Genomic DNA, 27,984 nt, shown 5'->3' with positions numbered 1-27,984 from the left:
CTTCAGCCAATTCACAGGTCATCGGTAGCAGTTTCATCCCTGTACAATTTTATCTAGAGCTCCTGGTGGCTCTGATGTTCTAGAAAATAGAGCAGGAACATTCTCGTGATGTTAGCTCACAGGCGGAAGCGGGAGACCGTGGACCCAACACTACAAGGAAAGAGATGTCCTCCAAGCAAATGCGCTACGGCTCCAAGCAGCTGCCAGGCCCCTGTGCGATCAGAGGCCGGCGTCCCCGCGGCGCCACAGGGGCAGCTCAGGCCCCGGCGAGCGCCAGGAACCGGCCGCGAAGGCCAGGCTCCAGGTGAGGCGGAGCCGGGGCTAAGGGCGGGACCTGGCAAGGGCCGGGGGCGGGACCTGGGCGGAACCGGGGCGGGGTCTGCGCGGGCGACGGGGCCCGGGCCAGATGGGCGCTCGGCCAGCCGCGTAAACACTGCTGGAGCGGTGCGGCCGAGCGGGGCCCGGTGAGTTGGTGGGGCTGGGGAGCGCGGGCCGGGCCGGGTCTTCCGCCGCTTGGACGGCGCGGGGTGGAGCCGCGACCCGCGGGTGGGGCGCTGGCCCCCGCACACCCCTCTCCGGGGCCGGTCGCGGCCCCTTCCCCGGCGCGGGGCTGCGGTCCCTGAGCGCGCCTGTCCGGTCTCTGCGAGCGGCGCAGGGTCGAAGAGGGGAGCGCGCGGGGAAGCGGCGGCGGCGGCGGGGGCCAACCGGGACCTCGTGGGTGGGAGGAGCGCGGGAAGCGGCCCCCAGGCCTGGGCCTACGCCGGGCTGTGTCCGCCTCCCAGCGGCCCGAGCATGCTAGTGGTGGGCGCGGCGCGGCCCGCAGGAGGACCGGGCATTTAAAGGAGCAGCTCACGTGGGTTTGGGAGGCTCGGGCACGGCGTCCTTCCCGCACTGGGGCCGCCTTGGCTCCCGGGCCGGTGGGCCTTCGAGGCAGGGGGTAGGCGAGGGTCTGACCGCCACGGTGGGGAATCGCCCGCAGGTCGGGCCTGGAGCCGGCAATTTCGCTATCAGCGGTGCTTGGCCGTTTTAAAGCCGTGAGGAGACTCCCAGAATCAAGCTTTTGAAGCTGGAGGAAACAGAAACAGGCCAGTACCCACCCTACATCTTATCGATGAAGAAACTCGGCCCACAGAGCTAACGTGGCTGTCCAGGGCCAGTCAGGTAGGATAGAGTAGAGCCAGGCTCAGAACCCGCTAAGCTAAGGGTTCGCCGTCTGGCCCGGGGGTCTGCTGTCCAGCCCTGGCAGCAGACCTCAGCCCTTTGGTAGCTGGATGAAATGTTCCTGTCTGCTGAATTAATGAGTATTTCCTTTTTAAGGATGAACTGTGGGTTCGTGGACTAACTGCGCCCCCATTTACAGATGGAGAACCTGAGAGGCATCCCCTCCAGAGCCAGCTTAACTCACAGTCGTCAGCCTGGGCTTTCCAGCCCGTCCTGACAGTAACTTGATCAGGACCGACCCTGGCTTCTGGTATGGATGCCCTTGATGTCCATTCTGTAGACACCTGAGCCTCCAGTGTTTCAGCAGTAATTAAAGACACGGGATAACCTGCTTCAGGTGTGGGAGCCTCGGGTGCCCCTGGCCGTGAAGGCGGCTGTGTGGGAGCAGGGAGGTGTGTCAGCAGCTGTGTCTTCTGAGCCTGGCTGGTGAAGGGGCAGGGGTCCTGGCACCAGCTCAGAGCTGCAACCTCAGCCACCCATTGGGCAGACAGGTAGGCGGGCGGTCCAGATTCATTCCTGGGGTGTGTGAAGGGGCCTTTAGGTCTGGGGCTGGAAATGGGCTTGGAAGAACGTTTGCTGCAGAGTGGGATAGATGTCATTTCGTGTTTTCAGGGAAAATTCTGCATGGTTTGGTGTTCAAGTGGCTGTGCATCAAGTCTAGACTCTTACTTGGTGCATGCACGGGGGTTGGATGAAATGAATGCCCTGTTCCTATCTATTGGAGAAAGCAGCATAAGAAAGAGCCTGGCTGGAGGCTGCCCCTCATGTGCCCGGAGGCCTGGTGTGTGTTGCCATGCCTGTCACCTGTCCCCTCAGCACCTCGATGGCTGCTCCCAGTCCCACTGCATACACGGGGTTTGCCAAATGAGAGGCCTCCCCTACCTTGGTCTCTGAGTTATTTTTAATTTTAATTTTTTAAGGTTTTATTTATTTGAGTAATCTTTACACCCAACATGGGGCTTGAACTCATGACTCCGAGATCAAGAGTCACACACTCGTCCAGCTGAGCCAGCCAGGCGCCACAAGCCTCTGAGTTATTGTTGATGAGCATAAAGTGTGTCATATGCAATGTCTCTTTACAGCTGCAGTCACACAAAAGTAGCTATTATTTTTACCAGCTACAGTAATGGAAAACTGAGGTTCAGGGAGTTAAGCCACTTGTCCTGTTAGGTGCCTTCGGTGACTAGAGCACCAGGATTTGAACCCAGCTGGCTGGGTCTTAATCTTTTGAGTTTTTGCATAGGGACACTTCCCACATTCACCCCTACCTGTGTCCCTGCCCTACTGCCCTGGAAATTTTTATGTGCTCTCCATTAGTATCTACTTGACAAAGCAATAAAAATAATTTTTAAAAGATTTTATTTATTAGCATGAGAGCATGAGTGGGGGAAGGGCAGAGGGAGAGGGAGAAGCAGGCTCTCCACTGAGTGGGGAGCCTGACACGGGGCTCAAAGACCCTGGGACCCTGAGATTGTGACCTGAGCTGAAGTCAGACATTCGACCCACTGAGCCACCCAGGTGCCCGCCAAATAATTTTTTTTAAAGAGACCAAAGCAGTGTGTGTGTAGGTCACATGCGTGTTTCTACCAAAGATATCTTTGGCTGGTTTACAGCTGTTGCTTTGAGTTTGGGACGCTGTTTAGTTGGAGACTGGCAAGACAACCGGTGTTTCTGCAAGTATTCCCACCTGTTCCCCAACTCCAGTGGCTGGGGGAGGGCTGGGGGGGGAATGTCAGGGCTCTGAGGCTGGCACAGGCTGCCCCCCGCCAGGGCCTGGGAGGGGAGCTTGGTCGGACATGGGCCTCACGCCTTGTGTATCCAGTGTTGGCCTCCAGGCCTGGAGGTGGCAAGGCTGCCGTGGTAAAGTCTGGGGAAAGACCAGATGTTAGGGAGGAGATCAGTGTTGTCCAGCTTCTTCATTGCCTGGGAGAATGGGTTGCTCGTTCGTCTTTGCCACAATATGGTCTTCTGGAGCACGGGAAGAAAAATGCAGAGGGTGGTCGCCTTTCTGCTGTACCTTAACCAGAAAATCCTTGGCTTTGTAGAGGTAAAGATAATGCATGTTTGTTCTAGAAAATCCAGGAACTGTTTTTTAAAAGGTCCTCCATTGGCTCTCAGCCCAGAGATAACCCCTGTCAGCATGCATTTCCTTACAGCACACTTCACGCATGTATATATAATCCTTTATGAAAGTATTGGATGCAGGAAGCTGGACGTGAAGTTTTGTATCCTGTGTTTTGTGTGAATGTTACGTCTTCAGATTGTTCCCTTCACAAATATTCTTGTGTATAGAGCACATGAGCGTGTCATTATTTATATGACTAGCGTGTAGCAGGACACTTTCCCACCTTGAATTGACCCGGAGAAGCAGCGCGCTGACTCCGGCCCCCTCCCTGCCATGTGGAGCCCTAGTAGCAGATGAATGGATGGTTGGATGGATGGATGGATGGACGGACGGATGGATGGAGGGCAGAGTAGCCCCCAGGCTGGAGTTGAGGGGTTGGGGGCAGGAAAGAGACTGAGTGAAACCGTGATCAGGAGGCATTTGTTATTCGGCTACCTCTTCTCTGTGTTTTGGAGAAGCTGTATATTAAAGACACACACCTGCCAGTGGCAAAGGCATGTGCCTTCTAAGGATGGGTGTGCCCCCAGAGAGCACACCTGGGGTGCTGTGCGGGCCACCCCTGTGACCGTGGCCCTGGGCTACTCCCGAGTGTGCGAGCCTCACTCGTACTCTGGGTGGACAGGGAAGAGCTCCTCCATGGGCAGTTCGCTGACCTGAATCGCAGCCAAGGTTTTGGCCCCTCTGGGCTCCAGTTTCCTTAACTACAAAGTAGGGCATTGACCAGATGGCCTTTAAGGTTGGTGCCAGCTCTGGCATCTGTCCTATGGATGTGCCTCCGCCTTTGACAAAGTGTTCATGTTGCCAGAGGGCTGGGGCTAGATGGAAGCCATGTCTCCGCCACCACCCCCCCAGGCCTGGGTGAGGGGTGACCTTGGCCGCTGAACTCTTGTGTCTAGTGGTTTAGCACGTAAGTAACTTTCCAAGGGGGGCGTCAACAGCTTCCCTCCCTGTCCCGCTGTATCGCTGCTTCTGTTCCGTCTTCATGGTAACTGCTGTTTCCCGAACACCTGCTCTGTGCAGGACACTTTACACATTATCCCTCGTTTCCACAGGACTCTTGCAAGGTGTGTCCATTCTGCTTCTTTCCAGATGAGGAGATGGATGGCCCCGTGAGGTTAAATCAGTTGTCTCCGTGCAGCTAGGGAGTGTGTTCAAATTCCACAGCTAGGTGATTGAATCGCTGCTTCTCGTTTAAAAAGAACCCTTTTTTCCTGGGCTGGACTCAAAGATGGCGTGTTAGGACCATGGCCTCTACCACTTTCCCCAAACTGCCTGCTTGCCAAGCTACTTCAGGACATGAGGGAGGTCTGCCTGGGGTCTGGACACTTCTGAGTAGAAGACGGCAGACAGGTGAATCGAGAGCCTGGGTTGAGGTTCAGGAGGCCCTGTCAGGGTACCCTGGGGCCTCTGATCTGGGAGGGTGGAGCGGCCCTCTATAGGGAGGCACTCTAGCCAAGGCTGCCTCCCTGGGTTGGGGAGAACTGCCTGATGAGTAATGGTGTATCCCTGTTTGGGCTGAGGTGGACGGACAGAGGCCAGCCAGGGCCAAATACATGGTCAGCTGCCCTGGGCCAGGGGGGGACAGGGAGGCTGTGGGAATTCCTGAGGAAATTTTGTCCCTTGCGAACCCCTCCCCGGTATGAGGGAGGCTGTGAGAACTTCCCGGGAGTTGTGGGGAGTGCTGCGAGGTCTGACCCTAGAGGAAGGGTCTGTGCAAACCCTAGCCACCCTCTTTGAAAGTGAGGGCTCCCCGTTGAGTTTGGCCTGCTGCAAACAAGAAACAAGGTGCGCAGGACCCTGACCTTCCTCCATTGCCCCTACTGTTCAAGGTAAATGGGGTAACTCCCACTTTGCTTCTGGAGGAGCGATTTACATCTTTTTCCAGTGAGGCGCTCTTGGTTACTATGGCGTTTTACAGTCTGTCTCTGAAATGAGAAGGTCAAGGAAACTGGGTCACAGGGTTTCCTTAATAATTGCAGGAGCTGCTGACACAGGCACACTGGGGGAATTCTCTGGGTCAGACTCACCCGGTTTGGCTAATTCAGCTTTTCGATCCCATTCAGCTGATTAATGGGAGGAAGTGGTGGCTTCTCTGGCTGTGTGGGCTTTGCATCCTATCGCGAGCCAGGCAGCCTGCAGTCCCTGGGAAGGGCCGCCCCTCCTCCCGTCCACCCGCCCTCCCGTCTTCTTCGGCCGCTCTGAGCCGAGCCAGCTGGGGCTGGTTGCTATGTGGTTGGTAGGACCTGCCATCAGGCTGTGGCGGGAGCCACTCCGCCCCCCACCCGCCCCAGTATGCCTCCCGAGGGTGTTCCTGACTTCACTGGTGCCCTGATGTGGACAAATATCGAGTAAGATTGTTGATCTGCATCCATTTGGGTGGTGATTTTCCCCTCCAGAGATTTCAGAGTGCTGTCAGGCTTCAGTTCCGACTTGGAAGCAAGAGGTGTGCTGTGTTCTCCAGAGCCAGGTAAAAAGAGGGGCTGCGTGTCCACCTGTCCCCCTCACCCCCAATCCCATGAGGGCACACAGGAGCGGCAGGATGGGAAGGAAGTCTGTCTCAATGTTGATATTCCATATGTCCCTTTAAAAAATTAATGGCTTGGGGCACCTGGGTGGCTTAGTCCATCAAGCGTCCAACTCTTGATCTCAGCTCAGGTCTTGATCTCAGGATTGTGAGTTCAAGCCCAGCGTGGGGCTCCATGCTGGGCATGGAGCCTACTTAAAAAAAAAAAAATGAATGGCTTAAAAAATAAAACTACAGGTACAATCCCTGTTTATAATAGAAGGTTTGAGAAATGCAGAAAAATGTGAAAAATCACCCACAGTCTCGGCGTCCAGAGGTTAACTGCGTTTGGTATTTTGTGATCTATCTTGCCAGCCCTTCATATACGAACGTTTTCTAAGAATGTTCAAATGGTCATGAATGTGAAGGTTTAGATCCATTACATTTAACATTGGATGACCCGAGTCCTAGGCCAGAGTTGGGCATTTCCATAATTTTCACTTTTTGGACCATTGTAAGCAACCTCAGCAAATGTGTTTTTATGAAAATCTTTTATTATTTTCTTAGGGCAGTTTCCGAGAAGTAGCATTTCAGGATCAAAAGGTATGAATGTTTTTAAAGCTTTCCCTGTTTGCTGCCCGCAGTTGGTGGTGCCGGAGGCGTGTGAGACCTAGTTTTTCCACCTTCCTGTCAGTGGTGGGCATCGCCTGGGGACTCCCTGGGCCTGGGAACCGCCTTCTCCTCCTGCAGCTCTCCTGGCGGGAAGAGCTGCTCCCCCTCTGCTGCCTCAGTGGCTCTCTGACCAGACGGGGTTTCAGGAGGAGGACTGTTCCTTCTTTCACTCCCAGATGCAGCGAGCAGGTAGTGCTGAGCAGTGCCGGGGGGCAGGGAGATGGATTGTAACAGGACTCCTGCAGTCCTGAGCTGGGGGCCTGGGGGCTGACTGGGCTTGAGTTCCAGAGCTGGGCAGCCCCAGGAGAGGCTCTCAGCCAGGGGCCGTCTCAAGGTGCAGAGCCCTGGACCTTTGGTCAGAATGAAGCTGGGGATCCACACTCGCTAAGTGGTCTAGCGTAGTGTTCAGACTGCAGACCCTGACTACCTGGGTTCAAGGCTGACTTTGAACCTATCACGCTTCAGACCTGTCTCCTCATCTGTAAAATGGGCAGGAACAGCAGTGCCCAGCTCCCACGTCACTGCGTGTAGTGTGTGCTTGGGGCTCAGCAGGTGGTGTCCCCCCAGCCCTGCCCGAGGTGGCCTGGACCCTTTGAGAAACGGCATGTTAAGGGACCCAGCCTTTTCTGAGTGCTCAGTCCCCTATCAGGTGTTCAGGGGTCTGAAGGCTCCTCGCCTGTCCCCACCCAGCCAGCAGGCCCAGAGGGTTGGGATTGGATAGGGCCCTTGTTCTCACAACCACAAACCCCTCGGGGGGCCTGCTGTCCTGGGTCCTAGGAGTCTTGGGCCCGGTGTCAGGGCAGGCTTTGGGAGGAATCTGTCCAGGGAGCCTTTGTTTTCTGGCCAGGAAGCCATGCCTGAATTAGCTCTGACAGTTCTTCTTCAAGCTCACCCTGCCGAGCATCCTTCGGGGACACCAGGGGAACGCTGGGAGGCAAAAGTGGCCTCTGGGGACTGTCTTGTTAGCTGCTGGCAACTTGCTGAAGAAATGGAAATTGGAAGGACTGGTCCCCTCCTCTGTGTCCCCAGTCTCCCCCGCGGCTCCCCTTTTCCTTTCAAAAAGCATCTGTGCTCCCTGTTTGTACCTTCCCTTCTTGCTTGTCATTGGGAGCCCAGGGGACGAGGCAGGCCCGAAGGCTGCAGGTGGCATGCTTCTGAAGGCTGACGCCGTCCCCTGCCTTTGGTGGGGGAGGTTGCAGCCATGAGGCTTTCCATCCAGGGACCTGGATCTGTTCCTCCAGTCACTGCAGAGATCAAATGCAGGCACCCCAGGGGCCTGAGAGGGAGAGAAGAGGGGTCGTAACTACACTATTAATTCCTACCCCAAACAGAACTGACGTGCTAGAAAACAAGGTACTGAGAGAGCCTCCCCATAATTTCAGGTCCCCCCAGACTGGGCTCCGTCAGGTTGAATGTGTCGGGTCCCAGGTCTGGCCGCCCTCCCGTGGCCTTGAGCTGACGCTGGTGCTGGGGGACTTGCAGTGAAGAGGGAGGAGACCCCTCCCCTCGTTCTGTTCACACCCCTCTTCTGTCTCAAAGCCTTGGCGGGCCCCTCCCTTTGGGACTCAGCCCTTGCTCCTCCCTGGAGGCGGGTCCTGCCTTTTCTGACCTCCAGCCTTCCTGCTACCAGCTGGGTCCCCACGCTTCAGCCGCAGCGCTTGGTGTTGTCGGAACAGACCCCATGAGGTCCCCCATCCCACACATCTGTCAGGATGCCCTGCCTCCTCCAGTCTCTGCCTGGGAAGCTGTTCCTGGCCTTCGTCCCTCTGAATCCTTGAGACCTGAGACCCCCCCCGCCCCCGCCCCGCCACCCTACCGGACAGCTGACGGACTCCTCCTCCTCTTGACCTTAACTGCAGGAGCTTGAGCCTTGTCCCCGTTCTGGCACTTGTCTTCTGTCTTCCTCTGTTGGTCCTCCTGCTCTTGTCTTTCTGTTTTATTATTGGAGTATAATTAACGTACTCTGTAATATTAGTCTCAGGTGTGCAATCTAGTGATTCGGCGGCTCCATACGTTTCTCAGCGTGCATCACGAGAAGTGTCTCTTCTTCACCTCCACATGTTGGGCCCTCTCCCTGCTCTGGAAACCACCCTGTGGGTCTCTATTTAGGGGCTTGTTTCTTTGTGTGTTCAATTGTTTTGTTTCTTGAATTCTGCCTGTGAGTGACGTCACCTGGTATTTCTCTTTCAGTTCCTGCTCTGGTGGGTCTGCCCTGCATCAGGGAGCTGGTGCATTATTTTTTAATGAAGGTTTTATTTATTTATTTGAGAGAGAGAAAACATGAGTGGGGGGAGGGGCAGAAGGAGAGGGAGCAGCAGACTCTGTGCCAAGCAAGGAGCCCGACGCGGGACTCGATCCCAGGACCGTGACCCAGGATCATGACCTGAAAGCTAAAGGCAGGCGCTTAACCAACTGAGCCACCTAGGCACCCCGGAGCTGGTTCTTTTTGAGGCCCCTGTGAGACTGACCGGGAGCCTTTTGTCACAGGTCCTAGTCTGTGATGTAAGCAGATGTGGGCTCTGCCTTTGGCCTGCAATTGGGGGATGGAGGTGAGGTCCACTAGGGAATAATCCTGGCCACAGCCCAAGTCGAAGGCCCTGCCAGGGTGAGCAGAGCTGGCTACCGGTAGAAGGAACCTGCCTGCTTCATTTGGAAGTCACATGTTCCTGGGGGGGGGGGACTGTCGTGGAGGCACGCGTTCAACCGAGGCCAGGCCTGGCCCTCTGTCCCCAGTGCCCCGTAGCTCAGCCCTGAGGGCCTCTGGGAGGTGTTGGTGGGAGAGCAGGCCTGCCCAGGAAGCTGGAGGGATAGCCAAGTCCTCCAGGGGTTGTCTGAAGCTCTTCTAGGTCCTTCCACTGCCCTAGCTTCCTTGTGCTGCTGTGGTAAGGACACTGTGCTCGAGGAGTGCACAGTGGAGCTAGGGGCAGGCCTCCCTGCAGTGTAGACCTTCCAGCCTGGCCTTCCCAGTGGGTCCTGCACTCAGCTGAACTTTCCCACCAGACACACACAGACACACACATACCCCGCCTCTCATGTTCTTGCTGTTGCCCTGCACCCCAGACTCCTTGACCCTTTTTAACTCCTCTAACCCCTTCCCACTCAACAGGTTCCTGGACCAGACTCCATCTTTCCCCTGAGATGCTTGTCCCCTGCTCATGGCTCTGTGCCTGGCTGTCATCCTGGATTCTGTCCTGTTTCACCCCCACATCCAGCGCTGACGGGTGTCCTCCCAGTCCCCCCTCGCTGGCTTTCCAGCCTGCTACCCCTGAGTCAGAGCCTGTCCCCCTCCCACAGTTATCTTCAGGGAGGTCTCCTAACATGGCTCAGGAGGCCCTCACGCCTCCACAGCCCCGCCTTGGCAGCGTCAGGCCCCGCCTGGAGTATCCATTCTTCATGCCCTCTGCCCTTTCCTCCCACCTGGAAAATTCTGTCTCCATCAGGGGTGGTATCTTCTCTAGAAAACATGCTTGATCTCTAAGAGTGACCCTTCTTCGTGCTTCTGTACCTCTTGGTGAACGCTTAGATCATAGCTTTTTTTTTTTGGAAGATTTTATTTATTGTGAGAGAAAACGAGTGAGCATGAGCGGGGTGGGGAGAGGGAGAAGCAGGCTCCGCACTGAGCAGGGAACCCAACAGGGAACTCGATCCCAGGACCCTGGGATCATGACCTGAGCCGAAGACAGATGTTTAACCGACTGAGCCACCCAGGTGTCTGTCTCTCTCTCTCTTTTTTTTTTTTTAAGGACAAACATTTCTCGCTCGTCCTCCTTGTTGTCCCACCACAGGTGCTCAACAGATATTTGTTGATTGAGTGAATGAGAGTGCTGACAGTTTGGAGTGGCCATGACTTTTTTAGTCGGGCCTTTTGCCTGTGGCCCAGATCCCTGCCATTCCCTCCGGAGGCTGCCACAGCTGTAGAGGCGACTCCTGGGAAGTCTTGCCTTCCAGCAGCCACTTGACCCAAGCGTTGTTGGGCGGTTGTTGGGCAGGACCTGTGTCCAGGTCTTCGGGCCACGTCTGGCCACCGCCTCAGTCCTCTGCTGCCTTTGCCTTGCAGGAAGATGGACCAAGGTCCCCTGTGCTCCTTTTTCCAGGCACTTCCCAAGGCAGGGCCATGCTCACGTTCATGGCCTCTGACAGTGAGGAAGAAGTGTGTGACGAGAGGACGTCCCTGATGTCGGCTGAGAGCCCACCGCCGCGCTGCTGCCAGGAGGCCCGGCAGGGCCTGGAGGATGGAGAGAATGCTGCCCAGTGGGTAGGTTCCCGCCAGCGGTCAGAGGCCCCAGGCTCCTGGCCCTCATGGATGGAACCCAGACATGCCCTGATGCGGGAGGGTTGGGAAAGTAAGGACGAGAATCGGTCGCCAGGGTGGGTCCCCCAGGGTGGGTGGTGGGGCCCGGTCAGTGAGGGCTCTGGAGTAGACAGCATGTCTGCAGTCTGCCACGGACCGAATGGTTCTGCCCCCAGCCCCCGCCTTCCTGGCACAGGTGCTGCGCCACGGAGCGTGGGAGCGAGTTTGCATGCTGGGAGGGGAGCACAGGCCCCGGGGTGGCAGGGCGAGCACCGCGGAGGGTCGACAACCAGACCTGGGAGCCATGGGATGAGCATCTACCTCAGTCGTGTGTGACTGTTGAGCTGGCTGCCACTTATAAACAACAGAAGTGTATTTCTCACTGTTCTGGAGGCTGGGAGGTGCGAGCGCAAGGTGCTGACAAATCTGGCGTCTGGTTCTTCTGGGTCTTCTCCTTGGGTCTTCATGTGGCGAGAGGGCCAGGGAGTACTCTGGGGCCCATTTATTTTATTTTAGTTTAGTTTCAGAGGTAAAGGTCAATGATTCATCACTCTTATGTAATACCCAGAGCTCATTACATCACATGCCCTCCTTAATGCCCATCACCCAGTTACCCCATCCCCCCACCCCCTCCCCTCCAGCAACCCTCAGTTTGTTTCCTATGATTAAAAGTCTCTTATGGTTTGCCTCCCTCTCTGATTTCGTCTTGTTTTATTTTTCCCTCTTCCCCTATCTTCCTCTGTTTTGTTTCTTGAATTCCACATATGAGTGAGATCATATGATAATTGTCTTTTTCTGATTGACTTATTTAGCTCAGCATAATACCCTCTAGTTCTATCCACGTCGTTGCAAAGGGCAAGATTTCATTCTTTTTGATGGCTGAGTAGTATTCCATTGTGTATTTATACCACCTCTTCTTTATCCATCCGTCGGTGGACATCTGGGCTCTGTCCATAGTTTGGCTATTGTGGACACTGCTGCTATAAACATCGGGGTGCAGGTGTCTGGGGCCCATTTATAAGTGCACTTATCCTATCAGGAGGGCTCTACCCTCACGACCTGGTCCCTCCCAAAGGCCCCACCTCCAGATTCCATCACTTTTGGGGGGTAGGGTCCAACGTGTGAATTTTGGGGGGACACAGACATTCCGATCTTATCTCTGCAGGGCAGGAGGCTGTAACATCATGAAGTCGGGGTGCCCTGGGGGGAGAGTCACCTAGCCTCACCACCTCCCTCCCCATCAGGGCAAAATAGCATCTGGATTTGCCTGAAACCCCAGCTCCGTTTTGCCCACTATAGTATTTAAAACCTTTCGTGTGGAATTTTTCCTACCAGCCAGCCTTAGTCCCCATTGCTGAAATTAGAGCTCATTTCTTCCATCCTCTGAGCTCCCAGCGAGCTGGTCTCCGGTCTCTCCAGCTCAAGGCCACCGTGAGCCACTCCTAACCCCTCCTTTGCACTTTTCCTTATCTTAGCTGAGTGTCTAGCTTGGAATTCTCTCTGCAAAGAACCTTTTGAATTTGTGTTTCTCTTGGCTTTGTCTTTGGCGGTTAATGTAATTAACAAGGCAGCGAGTGACCCTGAGTTGGCACAATTCCCAAACAGAAATTCTTGCGGATGGGTTTAGGGCAGCGTGTGCCGGTGTCCTGCCCTCCCACCTTCCTGGAGCATGGAACCGCCCCCCAGGGCTTTGGCGTCAGTTAGCCCATTGGGGTCTGGTTCATGGCTCCCAGTTCTGCATGCCCTATTTTGTGCGTGTCAGGGGAGTTCCAAGTAATTTCTTCCTCTGCAAATTCCCAGTGTCTTACAGAGAGTCCTCATGGGTGAAGACTCTTCTAGTGTGTGTGTAATTGGTCTTCCTCCTCTGTCACCTGGCCAGTCTCCTCCCAAATCTGTATGGCTCCTTGAACAGAACTGAATGGCTTCTGAGTCCCTGAATGGAGGGAGGAGGGAGATCCCTAGACGCGCTTCGGGTTCATGAGCCACATGTCCTGGGCCTGCAGGCTGCCCTCTCCTGTGGCTGCCATGGCCCCTTCCTGCATTTGCAGTAGTGAGTGCCAGCTATAAATCTTCCCTGGTTGATGTCGTAAATGTTTCCAATGCCCTGCTATCCCAGCACTCCTGCATCTAGAGCACTGCCCCCTAGGCTGGTTCTTCCATCTGGAGGCAACACTCAAACTGCTCATTTCCAGTTCCAAAACACCTAGGCACTGCATCTCAGGGCCCACCATGGGGGCGTGCTGTGGCCCTCACGGAGCGGTTTTCCACAGAGAAGCCAGGATAGTGAGGAGGACCTCGAAGAGGACGCGGACCGCTACGTGTGCAGTGGGGTCCCTGGGCAGCCGTCGGGCCTGGAGGAGGAGCTGACCCTCAAATACGGGGCGAAGCATGTGATCATGCTGTTTGTGCCTGTCACGCTGTGCATGATTGTGGTGGTGGCCACCATCAAGTCCGTGCGCTTCTACACGGAGAAGAGTGGCCAGCTGTAAGTTGGGGAGCAGGGCGGGGTTGGGGGTTCCTCTGCACCCACAGCTCCATGCCAGGGGCCTGTGCAGAGCTGGGCTGAGAGCTGCCTGACTCCATACTCTGCTCTGTCCACTGCCTCCCCGCTGCGTGACCTGCACGGGCCCTTTCCTAACCGCTCTCTGCCTCAGTTTCCTTGTTTGTATAATGGGTCCAACACCAGGAGAATGAGGCAAATGGAACAGTGCCTGCTGCTGTGCGGTGCTAAGGCACACGGGGTTTCGGGGCGGAGGGCAGGCTCTGGCTGCGTGGCCTGGGCAGGGTGTCCCCGGTGTGGGGTCCCGGGGGCGGGTGTGCCACACCACATGACTGAACAGGTGGTTTTCTCTCTGGGCCTCTGCTCCTGTGGATGGAGACCCGCGTGGGGGCCGGAGATTTCTTAGCTGGCTTCCAGCCCCGTGAGGGAGGCTTGAATCATTTTAGTGGAAGGACAAGTGGGAAGCCACCTTTGCTCCCTCGCTTGCTGCTCTGGCGCAGTCGCCCACCTCTGACTGCCTTCTCTGAACTTTGTTTTTAATGTTTTTAGTTAGGGAGCGTCCTTTTCATTTTGGTTTGGTTTTTCCAAAGAAGGGGGCAGGCTTGTGGTGGGCTGGGGCTTCAGAGCAGGTGGGAGGGGGCCCAGCATGCCTTGTGAGGGAAGGTGCTCAGCAGGCAGGCTTCCGCAGTCCCAGGCAGACAGGGTGGACAGGGCAGGCAGCCAGGGGACGGCTTCTCGCATGTATTGGCTATGGGTGCCACTGCTGCTGGCCTGTGCTGCGTGGGGTAGGGGAGGCGGTGGGCGAGTCCTGGGCTGGCTGTGGGGGTTTGCTGGGCGCCCTGGCCTGGAGGAATGGGGAGGGCAGGAGAGCACTTTAGGGAGGGGGAGGCCTGGTGGGAGTCGGGGGAGAACATTTTGGGGAGGGGGAAGGCTTAGGGGGAGGTGTGGTGTGGGAGGTGGGAGAGGTGTGGTGTGGGGGGAGGCCTAAGGGAGGGCAGGCGAACAGCTTGGGGAGGGGGAGGCCTGGGGGGCCCCTTCCTTTTCCATTCGGGGCTCAGGCATCAGGCTAAGGCTGGGTGGCTCACGGGCAGGCCCTATGGAGCAGGCAGGGAGCAGAGTCTGCAGCCCGCCATCTCCCTCAGCATCTACACACCATTCACTGAGGACACGCCCTCCGTGGGCCAGCGCCTGCTCAACTCTGTGCTCAACACCCTCATCATGATCAGCGTCATCGTGGCCATGACCATCTTCCTGGTCATGCTCTACAAGTACCGCTGCTACAAGGTGAGGGCCGGCCCCGCCTGCTGCCCCATCCTGTCCGCTTTGCCCCCTGCTGCCACATGCCTGCCAGGGTTCTTGCCCCAGACAGAGCAGACGCTGCTGTTAGATGCTGTCCCCCTGCCCCCCCCACCCCCGTGGGGGGGTTGCCTGCTGCCACCGTCCTTGGACCTTGCACAGAATCCCACCTGCCCCCGTCCCTCACTGCAGCGTTCTCCACGTTCAGGAGTTAATTTTATTTCACTGCTTCTTCCGAAGAAGCAAGATATTGTATTTTAGGGTCTCTTTGCCCCACACTTCCCCTGCAGGTTTACTCATCCTTCCTATTTCCCTCTTGCTGGCTGTGCAGGTGCCGTGCTGAGGTCTCCTAGGCCTGGGAGACTGGCAGGCCCTGTAGCTGCGGTAAGGCCCCCGGGAGCCAGAGAGCAGAGGCTCCGGGGGAGGCCCACCTGGCCTGAGCGGGGGCCTGTCTCTCCCCGGCAGGCCGTGAGCTTTCAGACGTGGGTTTTAGGGTCTGAACCCCTGAGGCCTAAAAGAAAGACACACTGGGGGTGGCTGATTTGAAGCCATCCTCACACCAGCTGCCACCCTCTGTGGCGCAGGTGGAGAACAAAGAGGAGGCTCAGCCCAGGGACAGGAGCCCATCCCAGCCAGGGCGACGCAGGAGTAGACGACAGGAGGGCTGTCGCAAGTTCCGGGACGCCAAGGCTGATCAGTGAATGATGACTTGTGGAAATAAGGCAGCTTTAAGTGGGGCTGGGAAGCAGCGTAGGGGCTGCATGGTCGGAGCAGAGGCCACGGGGCTGGTGAAAATAAGCCAGTCAGGGAATCGGGGCAGGGAAAGCCAGCACTGCCGTGGTCAGCGGCTGTCAGGCGACCCATCCCAGGACTGGTGGGAGGCAGTTCGGTGAGGTATCCTTGCAGGTTCTGTGACACTCAGGAGGGAGGTGATGGTGGTCCTGGGGGGTGAAGGCAGCTGGGGCAAGAAGGATCAGCACGTCCCAGAGGCAGCTGGGCCACCGCCTTCATTCCAAGGAGACCCGGTTCCCACTGAGGTACCCTGGCCCGAGCCGGTGACTGATGGTGGCAGTGACCCCCCTGTGCCACTGAGGGCTGGCCAAGGGACTGGCTTAGGACCAACCCACCATCATCCTTGACCTCCCTCGTTGGCCAGGACAGGAGGCACGTGTCTCTCTGAGGACCTGTGTATAGACTCTCAGGTGGGAGGGCTGTTCCCGGGGTGACCAGAGAACGCTCCCTCAAAGATGGCGCTGACCACTCTAAGATAGCACCCCAGGGAGTCTCCTGTCACTTTTACCTGACATTCTTTTCTTCGTAGCCCCTGTGACTACCTGTCAATATGCATATACATTTATTAGCTACGGCCCTCACACTGGCACGAAGTGTGTGCACAGGGACGCCGCTGGCTTCCTCCCCGGAGCCTAGGGCCATGCCCGGCAGGTGGGAGTCTCCAGCACATCTTCCCTCAGGGAGGGAGCAGGGCTCTGGCTGCTTGGACCTGAAGGATTCCCGCTCCATGCACTTGCCAGGTGACCTTGAGAGAACTCTGTGAATTTCTTTGCTCTCTTTATTGGTCACACGGCTACTCAGTACCTTCCAGCACACAGTAATGGAGGAGCCTAATGAAGATTCTCAAGGCTTGGGCATGAGACCCAAGAAGCTGGGGGCCTGTGTTCATTCTGCCCATTTCTGTTGTCTAGTTCATCCACGGCTGGTTGATCATGTCCTCCCTGATGCTGCTATTTCTCTTCACCTATATCTACCTCGGGTGAGTGACCCTGTGGGTGGCAGGCTCCTCGGGCCCCTCCCTCCCCCCAACCCCCACGAGGCTCCAGTTCTGGGTGAGGAGGGCGCCCGCCCATCGGACTCCAGATTCTCCCCAGTGTCACCGCTCCAAGGGCCTGGCCTCCGATCCCTCCTCCCACGGGCCTTGACCCAGGGCAGGGGCACTCTGTGGCGGGCCACGCATTCCTCTCTTGTTCCTGATTTAATTGAGCACAGTCAACACAGAGGATGATCTCTGTGAACCCAAGAGGGGTGTAAACCCCTTAAAATTTACATTCTAGTCTTTGGGCCAGGCCGGGGTACTTGCTCATTTATGGGAAAAGTGATCTGCTCTATTGCCTTCTATTTGGAACATCAGCCTGACCCAGGGGCCCGGAGAGACTGAAGAGACAGGAGGACCTTTTCTTTGGGCAAAGGGTCTTCCAGGTTGTGCCAGCGCATGTGTATGTGAACGAACCCAAGGATGAGATGTTGGCACACTCACCACCTTGTTCCAGAAAATACTTGAAGTGGTTCGTTGCAGGAGTCACAGAACCAGGGAAGGGGGTATTAGTAATGAAGCCAGAGGTCGGAAAAACCCAGCTTGGGGCTTAGTGGTTGAGGAGCAGGGGGTGTTGAACTATGTCTAATTAGGGTCTAACCTCTCTGCTGAGTTTCCCACCCCACGGCTTGACTCTGGTTGTGCAGGGAAGTGCTCAAGACCTATAATGTGGCCATGGACTACCCCACCCTGTTCCTGACCGTCTGGAACTTCGGGGCAGTGGGCATGGTGTGCATCCATTGGAAAGGCCCCTTGGTGCTGCAGCAGGCCTACCTCATCATGATCAGTGCGCTCATGGCCTTGGTATTCATCAAGTACCTCCCGGAGTGGTCCGCGTGGGTCATTCTGGGTGCCATCTCTGTCTACGGTAGGCAGGCGCAGGTGGGACTCGAGCCTGGTGGTGGGCAGTGGGGGCAGTGTCCAGGGTCGAGTCCTCCTCACTGGTGCCCATGAGTGGTGGGTGCTGACAGGGGCTCCCCCTCTGACGAATGCTGGATGGTCTCCCCTTTGAGAGGCTCGCCTTTGTAAGACACAGGGGCTGTGGGGCTTGGGGCTGTGGACGTGGTCACTAATGATAGCACCTCTGTTGAGTGCTCACACTGGTGAGCACTTGTCACACTGGGAGGATCTGCTCCTCAGAGCAACCATAGGGTCGATCACAAGACCTGTGAATAACGAGCGCCCAGAACATTAGCTCCTCATTAACTAGTGTTAGTGTGATTCTCTCTCCCTGTCACTTCCATTTTAAGGGTAAGGAATGGGAGGCTCAGGACAGCAAGCCCACCATCGGGGTACCTGAGCCACATGGCAATTCCTTGTTTGCAAGGAATTTAGACCCTGTTCTGGGCTTCAGCCAATGTGGATTCTCAGTGTCAGGGCTGGAAACCGGTGGGTCGGGAGCTGGCACACAGGACACACTCTGAGCCTCGCTCAGGGGCTCTGGGCTACATTTGCCCCGGTGTTCGCAGCCTGGCTCCCCCTCTCTGGGGGCTACTTGGGAATAAATGTCACTTGCCACATGTCCCAGATGTCTTTGCTCTCCCAGATCTCGTGGCTGTGCTGTGCCCCAAAGGGCCACTGAGGATGCTGGTGGAGACTGCCCAGGAGAGAAACGAGCCCATATTTCCCGCCCTGATATACTCCTGTGAGTGACCCCTATGTCTCTTCCCCAGGTGGGAACCAGGGGCTGCTTCCTGGCCATGGCTTTCAGAGTTCACTGATCCAAGGGGAGGGGGTGGCCTTGGTGATCCCAGGGCGGCCCACCCGCTAGGGACAAAAACAGGCTGGATCTTGGTTTCACACAGAAGATGCTTAGAGAGTTAGGGCCAGCCGGGGCTGCAGGGGATGTGGTCCACCCCACAGCTGTGTCCCGTCCAGCATCCAGTGGCATGTGGTGGGTACCCCCCTTGGCCACCTGCTCGGCCCTCCACACTCTTGAGAGGGTGCTTTGGAGAGGGGCTCTGGAGGGCAGGGGTCTGGGGGAGCAGATGCACCTGCTTTTCGCTGGGCTTCCTCGACGGCTCCGTGGCTGGTTGCAGTTAAGTCTCTGAAGGGAAGGCACACGGGATTGCTGCTGGCTGCGGGGCCAGTGTGTAGGGATTTGGATTTATATATGCATTCAACAGACAAGCATCAGCTCCACACTTTGCAGCAAGCACAGTGCTGGGCTTTGGCGGTGCCGCAAGAAACAAGACCCACGTGGCCTCTGGCCTCACAGGGCTCAGAGCCCTGTGGTCCTAATGCCCTCCCATCTGTCGATGGGCATATTTGAGGAGTGAGCCTGAATACCTGGGGCTCAGCTGTCTGCAGGGTGCAGACCGGCTGCCAAGTGCTGGATAACATCTACAAAGGCAAGATGGAACTTGGATTGGGAGCTGTTGGCAGGTGGCCCACAGTCTAAAAGTAGGTTCGAGGCTGCTCAGAGAAGCAGAGCCACGTGTGGGGGGCTGAGACCGGGCTCATACCTGTGTTCACCATCTCTGTGCTCTGGGGGAGCGCACGTTCTCAGAAGGGAGATGTGCTTTGTCAAAAGATGAAGTGGTAGGGGAGCTAATGACTTTAGGGGAGGAGTGGGGGTACTGTTTTGTGTCAGGTGGTCAAGGAAATCTCTGTCATAAGGTGACATTTGACCGGAGACCTGCCCTAGGAAGCCCTGGGGACAGAGTTCCAGCAGAAGGCCCTGAGGTGGGTGCAGCCTGGTGCGCTGGGGAGCCAAAGCTGCCGGGGGACAGAAGGGAGGAGGGGGCAGGTCCAGGGGCGCTGGGGAGCTGAAGCCACTGGGGAGGCAGAAGGGAGGAGGGGGCAGGTGAGGGGCCGCTGGGCCTTGCAGGCCATGATGAGCACTCGGCTTTCACTCCTTAGTGAGCTTCACGCCCTGGAAGGCTTTGGACCGAGCTGACATGAACGTTTTAGCAGGATCACTCAAGTTGCTGAGGGGAGAGCAAAAGTCATGGTGACAAGAGTGGAAGAGAAGCTGGGTTTGGGGGTGACTAGCAACCCAGGAGCTGGGGGGTTGTGGGGGCTCTGGCCCCAGGGGAGCGGTAGAGGCTTTGAGACTGGAGATACTTTGGAGGCAGAATTGGCAGGATTTGTGATGCTTGTGGTGTGGGCTAGGAGAGAGTCAAGGATGTCCGTGCATCATGGGGTCTGAGCAACAGTAGGGATGGAGGTGCCACTTAGAGGGACAGGGTGGGGCCAGCGGGGCCGCGTGGCCGCCATGGGGAATGTTCCAGGCGAGGCTTGCTCACGGAGTGGCCAGATGGAGACTTGGAGAAACGTGTGTGGTGGGAGTTCAGGCGAGAGTTTCCCAGCCAGAGAGAACCCAGTCAGTGCTCCCTACCCAGCGATCCCATCCTGGACGGACATCCAGGGGAATCAGACGCAGGGTCTCGAGCGTATGTCCGCACACCCATGTTCTCAGCAGGGTCATGCACGGTAGCCAAGGGCCACGGTCATGCCAATGCCCATTGACGGACAGGTGGGTGAACGAAACGTGGTGAACCCACGTGGTGGAGCATCACTCAGCCCTGAAAAGGGAGGCGTTCTGACACGTGCCGTGGATGAGCCTGGAGGCCACCATGCTGAGTGAATGAAGACAGTCAGAAGAGGAGATGCTGTGGGATCCAACTTTATGGAGCATCTAGAGGAGTTAGGAACTGGAATGGTGGGGGAGGGGAGGCGGTGTTCAGAGGGTAGTTTCAGGGCCAGAAGACGAGCAGCTCTGTGGTCTATCTCACAACAGAGTGGATATAAAAAAAAAGCCCAGGAAAGGCATTGTCTGCCCACATCTGGTGATTCTGGACCCCTCCCCCAGGGGGCCCCGAACAAGGGGCATAGGCACGTCCCCACTGGAGGTGATGGTTTCTGGGGACGCTGCCTCCCAGGCCCTGGGGGCAGCCTCACTCAGCAGCGCCTGACGCAGGACCTTTTCTCCTTCTGCAGCTGCCATGGTGTGGACGGTGGGCATGGCCAAGCTGGACCCCTCCTCCCAGGGAGCCCTTCAACTGCCCTATGACCCCGAGATGGGTGAGTGTCAGGGGACTGCACCTGCACCCAGGTCCACCTGGCCTGGCCTCTATGGGGGGTGCAGGACCGGGAGGCGCGTGCTGGGGACTGAGCGTAGCGGAGAGCCTTTCTGTCTGCATCAGGGCGGGGCTGGCTGGTGGGTGAGGGCCAGGGGCCCTGAGCTCAGAGCTCCCCCTGACTGGACTTCTGTCTCTCTCCCTCGCCCCCGCCTCACACCGGGACGGTCACGTTCTCTTTGTGGACACCCAGAAGAAGACTCCTATGACAGTTTTGGGGAGCCCTCATACCCAGAAGTCTTTGAGCCCCCCCTGCCTGGTTCCCCAGGCGGGGAGCTGGAGGAAGAGGAGGAAAGTAAGGCGCCCATGCCGAGAGGGTCTGCGTGGGCCGAGGGGTGGGGCAAGGGTGGAGCTGGGGCTCCCGAGGTCGGGGGGATGTGGGGAGAAGCCCCTCCTCATGTCAGAGATGGGCATAGAAGTCCAGGAGGAGCCTGCACAGGTGGAGTCCAGGCAGTCTTCCTGCTAAGCCACGTATTTACCAGATGTGAGCGAGTGTGGATGGTGTGTCTCTACCGTGCTGGGTGCGAGCAGTAATCCAGGCCTGGCTCGGGTGTACCGGGCATGGGTCCTGATCACCCACACTGGGCCGGGAGGACCATGCGGGAGAACACGGGGGCCAGAGCACAGTGACCCAGCTCTTTGACCTGCTCTGGGGGCCCCAGGGGAAGTTATCTGAGGTGGGGACTTCTGAGCTGAGCTCCAGGGGTTGAGCTCTGGGAGCAGGGGACGCAGGGGTGGGGGTGGGGGTGCAGAGGCTGGGGGGCCGGCAGTTCAGGGTGATTTAGAGGAAGCCCAGGCAGGATACCCAGACCAGAGATGCAGACATGGGACTGGGAGGCTCGTTGGGGCTCAGAGGGCCTCCCAGATTGAAGTGGGGGTTCTGGCCTGTGCACCATGTACAGCCACCAGAGGGTTTTGAGTTTTGTGGGAGGAAGGACGTGACCCGGGGGGGCAGGGTTGCAGATGGTGGAGAATTCCATCCCAGCATGCACTTGCATGGCCGAGGAGGTCCCAGTGTAGCCGTGGGGGCACAAGGTGTGGGTTTGGGGCTCAGGGGCAGACTGGGCTAGGCAGCCACTAACAGCCCTGCCCCACGCTCCAGGCTGCCATGGGTTGTGGAACATGGGGTCCCATGTGCCACCCGGCACACAGTAGGTTGGCCATACCTGTGTCCTGGTGGAAGGACTATTTTTATCCTCTTGGAAATGTGCCCTTGGGCCTGTCTTCAAGACCGTCTTCCACACAGGCCCTTCCCTGTCTCTCCCTGGGTGTCACTACCCAGTTCTGCCCCACTACCCCTCCAGTTTCAGTAATTCGCTAGAACGACTCATAGGGCTCAGGAAAGCGCTGTGCTCACAATTACAGTTTTATTATAAGGGAGACAACTAAGGACCAGCCGTGTGAAGAGATGCAGAGGGCAGGTGTGGGAGGGTCCTGAACTCTCCCTGTGGAGAGCTCTCTCCAGGAGGCATCAGGGCATGTTACACACATACACACACACACACACACACACATGCCAGAGTCTTACTGGGGTTGTGTTATGTAGATGTGACTGAATCCTCGCTCGGGGCCTGGCCTGTCCCCCCAGAGGCCAGCTGGCTCCAGTCCCCGCCCCCTTCTCACAAGGTTGGTCTTTCTGGTAGACCAGCCCCTCCTGATCCTCTCACTTGCATGAACTCAAGGGTTTAGGATCCTGGGTCTCCTGAATAACAGACACTCCTGTTACTTGGGAAATTCCAGGGATGTAGCCTCCCTCCCAGGAAGCAGGGACAAAGGCCAGAAAAATTCCTCATGACTTCCTTAGCACAGGCTCGAGGAGGGAGCCTTGGGGAGCAGCTGAGGAGGGCCAGCCCTTGGGGGGTGTGCAGCACTCAGGGTGCAGCTGAGATTCTGCCCTGGAGGCAGCGGGGAGCCCTTAGTGGTTTGTTAGCTAGCATTTGAGGTGGACCCTGGCTGCAGGAGGAGCTGACCCTGCTGGGAGACCAGGCCCCTGGCAGCAGTGAGGGAAGAGCCACGCAGGCTCGGGATGGGAGGAGATGGTGTGGGAGGGGCCAGCGGGAGTGTGGGGGTGACCCAGGGGCACATGGGGCATGCGGGGCGGACAGCTGGAAGCATCTTGGGACCTGCAGGGGGACACTCAGCAGCCACATGGAAGGGAAGCTCGTTCTGTTTGAGGCCAGGGTTTGAGTCAGGGCATCACATACATGTCAAAACCTGGGCCTGAAGGGGGGCCTGGGGAGGGTTCAGGTCGGAATTAGAGACAGAGGGGCTGAACCTGGGTCTGCACAGTGAGGAGGAAGGGAGAGTGCCAGAGGAGGACCTGAGGAGGACGGGGGACTGAGCAGGGAGCAGCCTGAGGCCGCAGGCATCCACGGGTGGTGTGCTGGCCTCCCCCCTGCACCCTGACTGGTGGGGGACCTGGGGCTTCCGGGCCTCACAAGTGCACAGGACGGGAGCACAGAGCTCTTCTGAGAAAGAAGAGATAAGGAAGAGGGGAGAGCGGGAAAGTGGGGGGGGGGGTGAGCGAGAGGGAGACTGACAGACCACAGTGAAGAGCGTGGTGGAGACAGACAGCTGAGGAAGGAAAGCAGGCTGGGGGCAGGAGCCAGCCTCCAGAGGTCTGGTGGAGGGTGGCACGGGGTCCAGCCCCAGCCAAGGAGCCCCCGTGAGCAGGAGGAGGCCGCAGAGGGCCAGACAGGCAGCTGGCCCGCACGTGCGACTTTGTTAGATAAACATTTGTACTGTCTGCAGTGAGCAGTTCCCTGTAAACAAGTACTCCATCCGGGCAACCCCATCTAAAGGAAACAGAAGCACCCTGCGAGTTTTCGAGTTCTCATTTACTGTCGGCAAGAGATAAGCTTATTACCAATTATGCTTACCTCTTTTTAAGGGGAAGGGTTGCCAGAGGAGCTCTAAGCACTGTATGCGCTCTTGAAAGTAGTGAAATAAAATTTCCTAGAAAATATTTCTAACATAAACTTAGCAGTAAATTGTACAGCCTCCCACTGACCCCTGAAAATACATTTTATTTGCTCTTTTCTTACTCAACTGTCAAGCACCAATTTTACCCGAATTGTCAGAAATGCCAGCTTTTCACAGCCCAGATGGCAGGTGGCCTAGCCCAACGGCCCACTCTTCCCACTGGCTGCTGGTTTTCCGAGGCAGCCAGTCCTTGCCCTGGAGGCCAGGTGAGGTCGGCTGGCAGCGACCCTGCCCCATCTGGGCCCCCACGGGCCCCAGGACTCTGGCCCCCAGTCCCTTGGATCCCTTGGGGCAGGCAGAGTGGCTGGGGTGTGGGCTGGCATCCGCCTTCTCCACCACTTCCTCTTGGGGCTCCCGATACCAACGGGCTCGCTCTCTTCCCCATACAGGGGGCGTGAAGCTTGGCCTGGGGGACTTTATCTTCTACAGTGTGCTGGTGGGCAAGGCGGCAGCCACTAGCAGCGGGGACTGGAACACCACTCTGGCATGCTTCGTGGCCATCCTCATTGTGAGTGGGCCGGGGGTGCACCTGCCCTGTCTTCCCGGTGGTGGGGGGGGGACCTGGATCCGAGGGGAGTTTCAGATGCTGCTGTCCCTTGGAGGGGCAGGGTGGTGGGGGCTGGACAGGCTCTGAGCAGCAGGTGCTCCACTCTCTGCCCTGGCAAAGCTGGGTGTCACAGGGCGCCGGAAGGCTGAGGCTTGTGTTCCTGGGGATTTCCTACCTGCCCACAGCATGTCAGGGATGGAGTAGCGGACCCCCAGCCTCCTCCACCTCCAGACTGTCTGACATGAAGCCCTGCCCTACCCAAGGACAGGGCAGCTACTCTGGTCCCCTGTCCCCTCCCTGGATCACTGTCCCCATCAGCCAGGGCAGGACAGGACAGGCAGCCACTTCCATGGGGATGGGTCACATGGCATCTTTGGTTCTCTAGAGGCGCCAACACTGAGACCCTTACCAGCCTTTCCATGGAGCTTGTCCAGCTCTTTATAAATACACATCCCTTGAGGGGAGGCTGCCTGCCACTGGTCTCGTTGCCCGGTGGGGGCGGTGGTCTGGTAGAGCAGCGCCGTTCTGGGAGTCAGGAGGCTCCTGCGTTAGCATGCAGGGTGTTAAACGGGGCGAGCGCTCCCCCTTGGGCATGGCACAGAGCTTTGAGAGCAGCCCTCCGCGTCCTGCAGGGTTTGTGTCTGACCCTCCTGCTGCTTGCTGTGTTCAAGAAGGCGCTGCCCGCTCTCCCCATCTCCATCACGTTTGGGCTCATCTTCTACTTCTCCACGGACAACCTGGTGCGTCCGTTCATGGACACCTTGGCCTCTCATCAGCTCTACATCTGACGGGGGTCGGGCATGGGGCTGGCAGCCGTGGGAAGTCGTCATGGGTGCCCTCGTATAGTTCTACGCTCTAGTGCCATATATTTTTAAGACATTTCTTTCCTTAAAAAAAAAAGTGTCCTATTTACTTGGCGAAGAGGAAGAACCAGCTTTTTGGTGCCAGTGGTTTTGTCACCTGACTACGGCTCACTGGCCAGAAGCGCCGGTGTTTGGTCTGGAGGAGCCCAGGACGGCTATGCCACGTGGGGAGGACGTGGAGAAGTCGCTCAGCCCCACACCGCAGCCTGGGATGCTCCAAGGGCCAAGGCGAAGGAAGGGACCAGGAGTTCATGCTCGGGATGGCACCTAGCACCTGCCCACTCCTGCGGGAGAAGAAAGCTGGTTTGCCCTGCGTGGAATGTCCCCAACGCTTTGTCTATGATGTCATCGTTATTTTACTACCTTTAGAAATTGAGTCCTATTCTTGTTAGGCAGTTACTGTTGGGAAGTGGCTTAACATCAATAAATAGATGAATCCTCTTGGAATGCTGGAGTTTGGCGTGTTTGTAAGTGTGGACCTTGCTTCCTGCGTCTCATGGCCTCTCCTGGGAGGACGTGTGCTCTGAGGAGAGAGGGGGAGATTTGCTCCATCGCCTCACTGCTCGTGTCTGTCTGCAGTCATTTCTCCAAGTAGAAGGCTTCCTAAGCCGGGCTGTGTGGAGCCAAGACAAGCAGTATTGCTCCTTGACAAACCAGCACGTGGGAGGCTGGATGGGGGCCACGTCTGGAACCCACTGTTGTCCCTCCTGTGTCCATCTCTGGGCACTGTGATTGGGGCGTGGACCCGTCGGCTTCTCCCTTTCCTGTCCACATCGGCCCAGGCCATGGAGAGAATCTCAGCGATGCTTCTGGCCGGGGCTCGGGTGCTCGAGGCGGTGCTGGTGGCCACTGGTGGTGCAGTGCAGTGTGGCTGGCCGGCTGCTGAGCCAACACAGGGCCTTGCAGTTCTGACTGGTAGACCCACATCCTCGTTCCCGAGATAACGTGAGTACTGAGCAGTTGGTGATTTATCATGAGAGAAATAAAAGTGTTTTGATGTTTGATGTAGCTTGCCGTTCCCTGGACTGTTTGTAGAAGTGCAGAGGGGATGCAGGAACCCGGAGGCCAGATGCAGACTGGTGGGGGTGGAATCTGGACACCATCCGCTGCTGACTGACTCATGGTCAGAGCCCAGGGTGGTGGCAGGCATCACAGCCCAGAAAGCCGACAGCAAGTTGGAGTCTTTCTTGCTGGTTGAGGGCTGGTCCCTGGTGGTAAAGGGGAGGAAGACCGGGGATTAGCTTGTTCAATTTGGCAATCCAAACAGTAGTTGGGGGGTTGGGGGGGGTCCCAAAGATGAGCTTTAATAAGTTCTGATTTGTTAGGTGTGGAGAGGTCTTTGTCAAAGGGCTGGCCAGGATGCTGGGGGTGCAAACCACATTTAGGGGTACAAGCAGAGGGTGGAGAGCCTCGTGTCCAAGTGACCGACAGGGAAGGAGAGAGGAACAGTGCCCACGAAGAAGGCCAAAGACAGGAAAACAGATGAATGTGAGCAGGCCCCAGGGTGCGAGCCCTTGCAGGGGAAACAGCTACTTGAGGAGACCCAGCCTGGGGAAGCCAGCCCAGGAGCTGGGAGCCTGGGACCCCAACACAGAGTGTGGGGCAGGGGTAGGAGGACAGAAAGGTGATCAGATATGCTGGAAGGATCAGAGAACAGGCTACACATGCCAACCCCGCCCCCCCTCCCCCCCCCGCCATGTCACCAACCAACTAGTCCTAGTGTTTTTTCCATATTTGCTCTGGATTTGTTTTTAGAAATAAAACCTAATAATCCTGAAGTCCCATTTGCAGCTCCAGGGCCATCTACCCCCCACTTCCGCTGTCCTGAAAGCAACTCGTACCTGTCCCTCCACGTTCAGGTTAGCTCTATGTGCCAGTACGTTCTTTACACTTTATAGAAATGATACCACACTGTATCCACGTGATGACTTCTGAAATTTTCATATTGGTTCTTGAGACGTTCATGGATGTAAATGAAGCTCTGGTTCAGTTATCTGAACTGTTTAATATTCCATTATGTGACATCCACTGTGTACCTGTTATGCTGTTGATGGACGTCGTGGGTTTGCAGGGTTTCTGTATTAGAACCAGACCACAGGGAGAGCTGTTTCGGGCATCTGGGTGAGTGTGTGCAGTCCCCTCGCTGAGGGCATGTTCCTGCTCGCTCCCCAAGCTCATGGGGCCCTTTGTCCTCTGACAGCGCCCCCTGCTCCCCCACTCGACCTGCACTTGGCATCTTCGGACTTTTCATTTTTGCTGTTTCAGTGGGTATTCTGTCCCTAAAGTTTGAGTCTGCACTGAGCTTGAGCATCTCGTCTCATATATGTTCTGGCTGTGCGGATTTCCTTCTCTGTTCATATCCTTCACCCACTTTCCATTTGGGCGACTTGCCTTTTACTTATGGGTATTTACATCTGTTAACATATATGTTCTGGAGAAATGCTAATGTTTGGTCAGTGACATGCATTTCAAACATGATCCCCAGGCGGTGGCTTGTCTCCCTAGCAGTCTTTCTCTGTGCCAAAGTCATGTTTAAATGTTACTATGTTAAATGTTATGCGTGTCCGTCTTTTACCTTTGGTGGCCTTTGAGGCTTCTTTAAGAGATCCTTCTCTACCCTTGAGGCTTTCTAAAAACCTAAATTTTAATTTTCAGGGTTCCTGGGTGGCTCAGTTGGTTAAGCATCTGACTCTTGTTTTCAACTCAGGTCATGATCTCAGGGTCGTGAGATTGAGCCCTCCGCGATGGGCTCTGTGCTCAGTGGGGAGTCTGCTTGAGATTCTTTCTGCCCCTCCCCCTCTCTAAAATGAATAAATCTTCAAAAATTTTTAATTTTCCTATAAGGATTTTTTATACATCTGAAACTTATTTGTATGTATTGTATTTGGTGGGGGACCCAGTTTCGTTTGTCTATATCTGTAGCCCTCTTTATTGAATGGTCTCTCCTTTCTGTGCTGTCTTGTAGAGCCATCCAGACATCCGCTAGGTTTCCCTGGGCAGGCAGAGCGGCTTGTGGGCTCACGTTCTGTCCCCCAGGTACGTACGTTCTGCCCCACGAGTATGTGCACTCTCCC

At 56.7% G+C, this 27,984-nt stretch overlaps 1 protein-coding gene across 4 annotated transcripts; it reads left to right on the top strand.

Moving 5' to 3' along the window:
* Nucleotides 1-419: 419 nt before the first annotated feature.
* PSEN2 (presenilin 2) lies at nucleotides 420-25,345 on the top strand. 4 transcript variants are annotated; one of them, XM_021689866.1, is made up of 11 exons: nucleotides 420-464; nucleotides 10,616-10,776; nucleotides 13,083-13,297; nucleotides 14,455-14,596; nucleotides 16,312-16,379; nucleotides 17,084-17,304; nucleotides 17,983-18,081; nucleotides 20,379-20,462; nucleotides 20,712-20,813; nucleotides 23,890-24,008; nucleotides 24,680-25,345. In XM_021689866.1, exons 2-11 carry the CDS (start codon nucleotides 10,636-10,638, stop codon nucleotides 24,833-24,835), a joined length of 1,347 nt encoding a protein of 448 aa, XP_021545541.1. In that variant the 5' UTR covers nucleotides 420-464; nucleotides 10,616-10,635; the 3' UTR covers nucleotides 24,836-25,345. The 4 variants fall into 4 exon arrangements, with proteins under 4 accessions (XP_021545541.1, XP_021545542.1, XP_044772369.1 ...); XM_044916434.1 differs by lacking the exon at nucleotides 420-464 and adding an exon at nucleotides 5,746-5,813; XM_044916433.1 differs by lacking the exon at nucleotides 420-464 and adding an exon at nucleotides 5,746-5,813 and having other exon boundaries at nucleotides 14,404-14,596.
* The last annotated feature ends 2,639 nt before the right edge of the window (nucleotides 25,346-27,984 follow it).

Source organism: Neomonachus schauinslandi, chromosome 6 (genome assembly GCF_002201575.2).
Source record: "Neomonachus schauinslandi chromosome 6, ASM220157v2, whole genome shotgun sequence".
Taxonomy (NCBI): Eukaryota; Metazoa; Chordata; class Mammalia; order Carnivora; family Phocidae; genus Neomonachus; species Neomonachus schauinslandi.
This window is presented reverse-complemented; position numbering and strand designations above follow the sequence as displayed.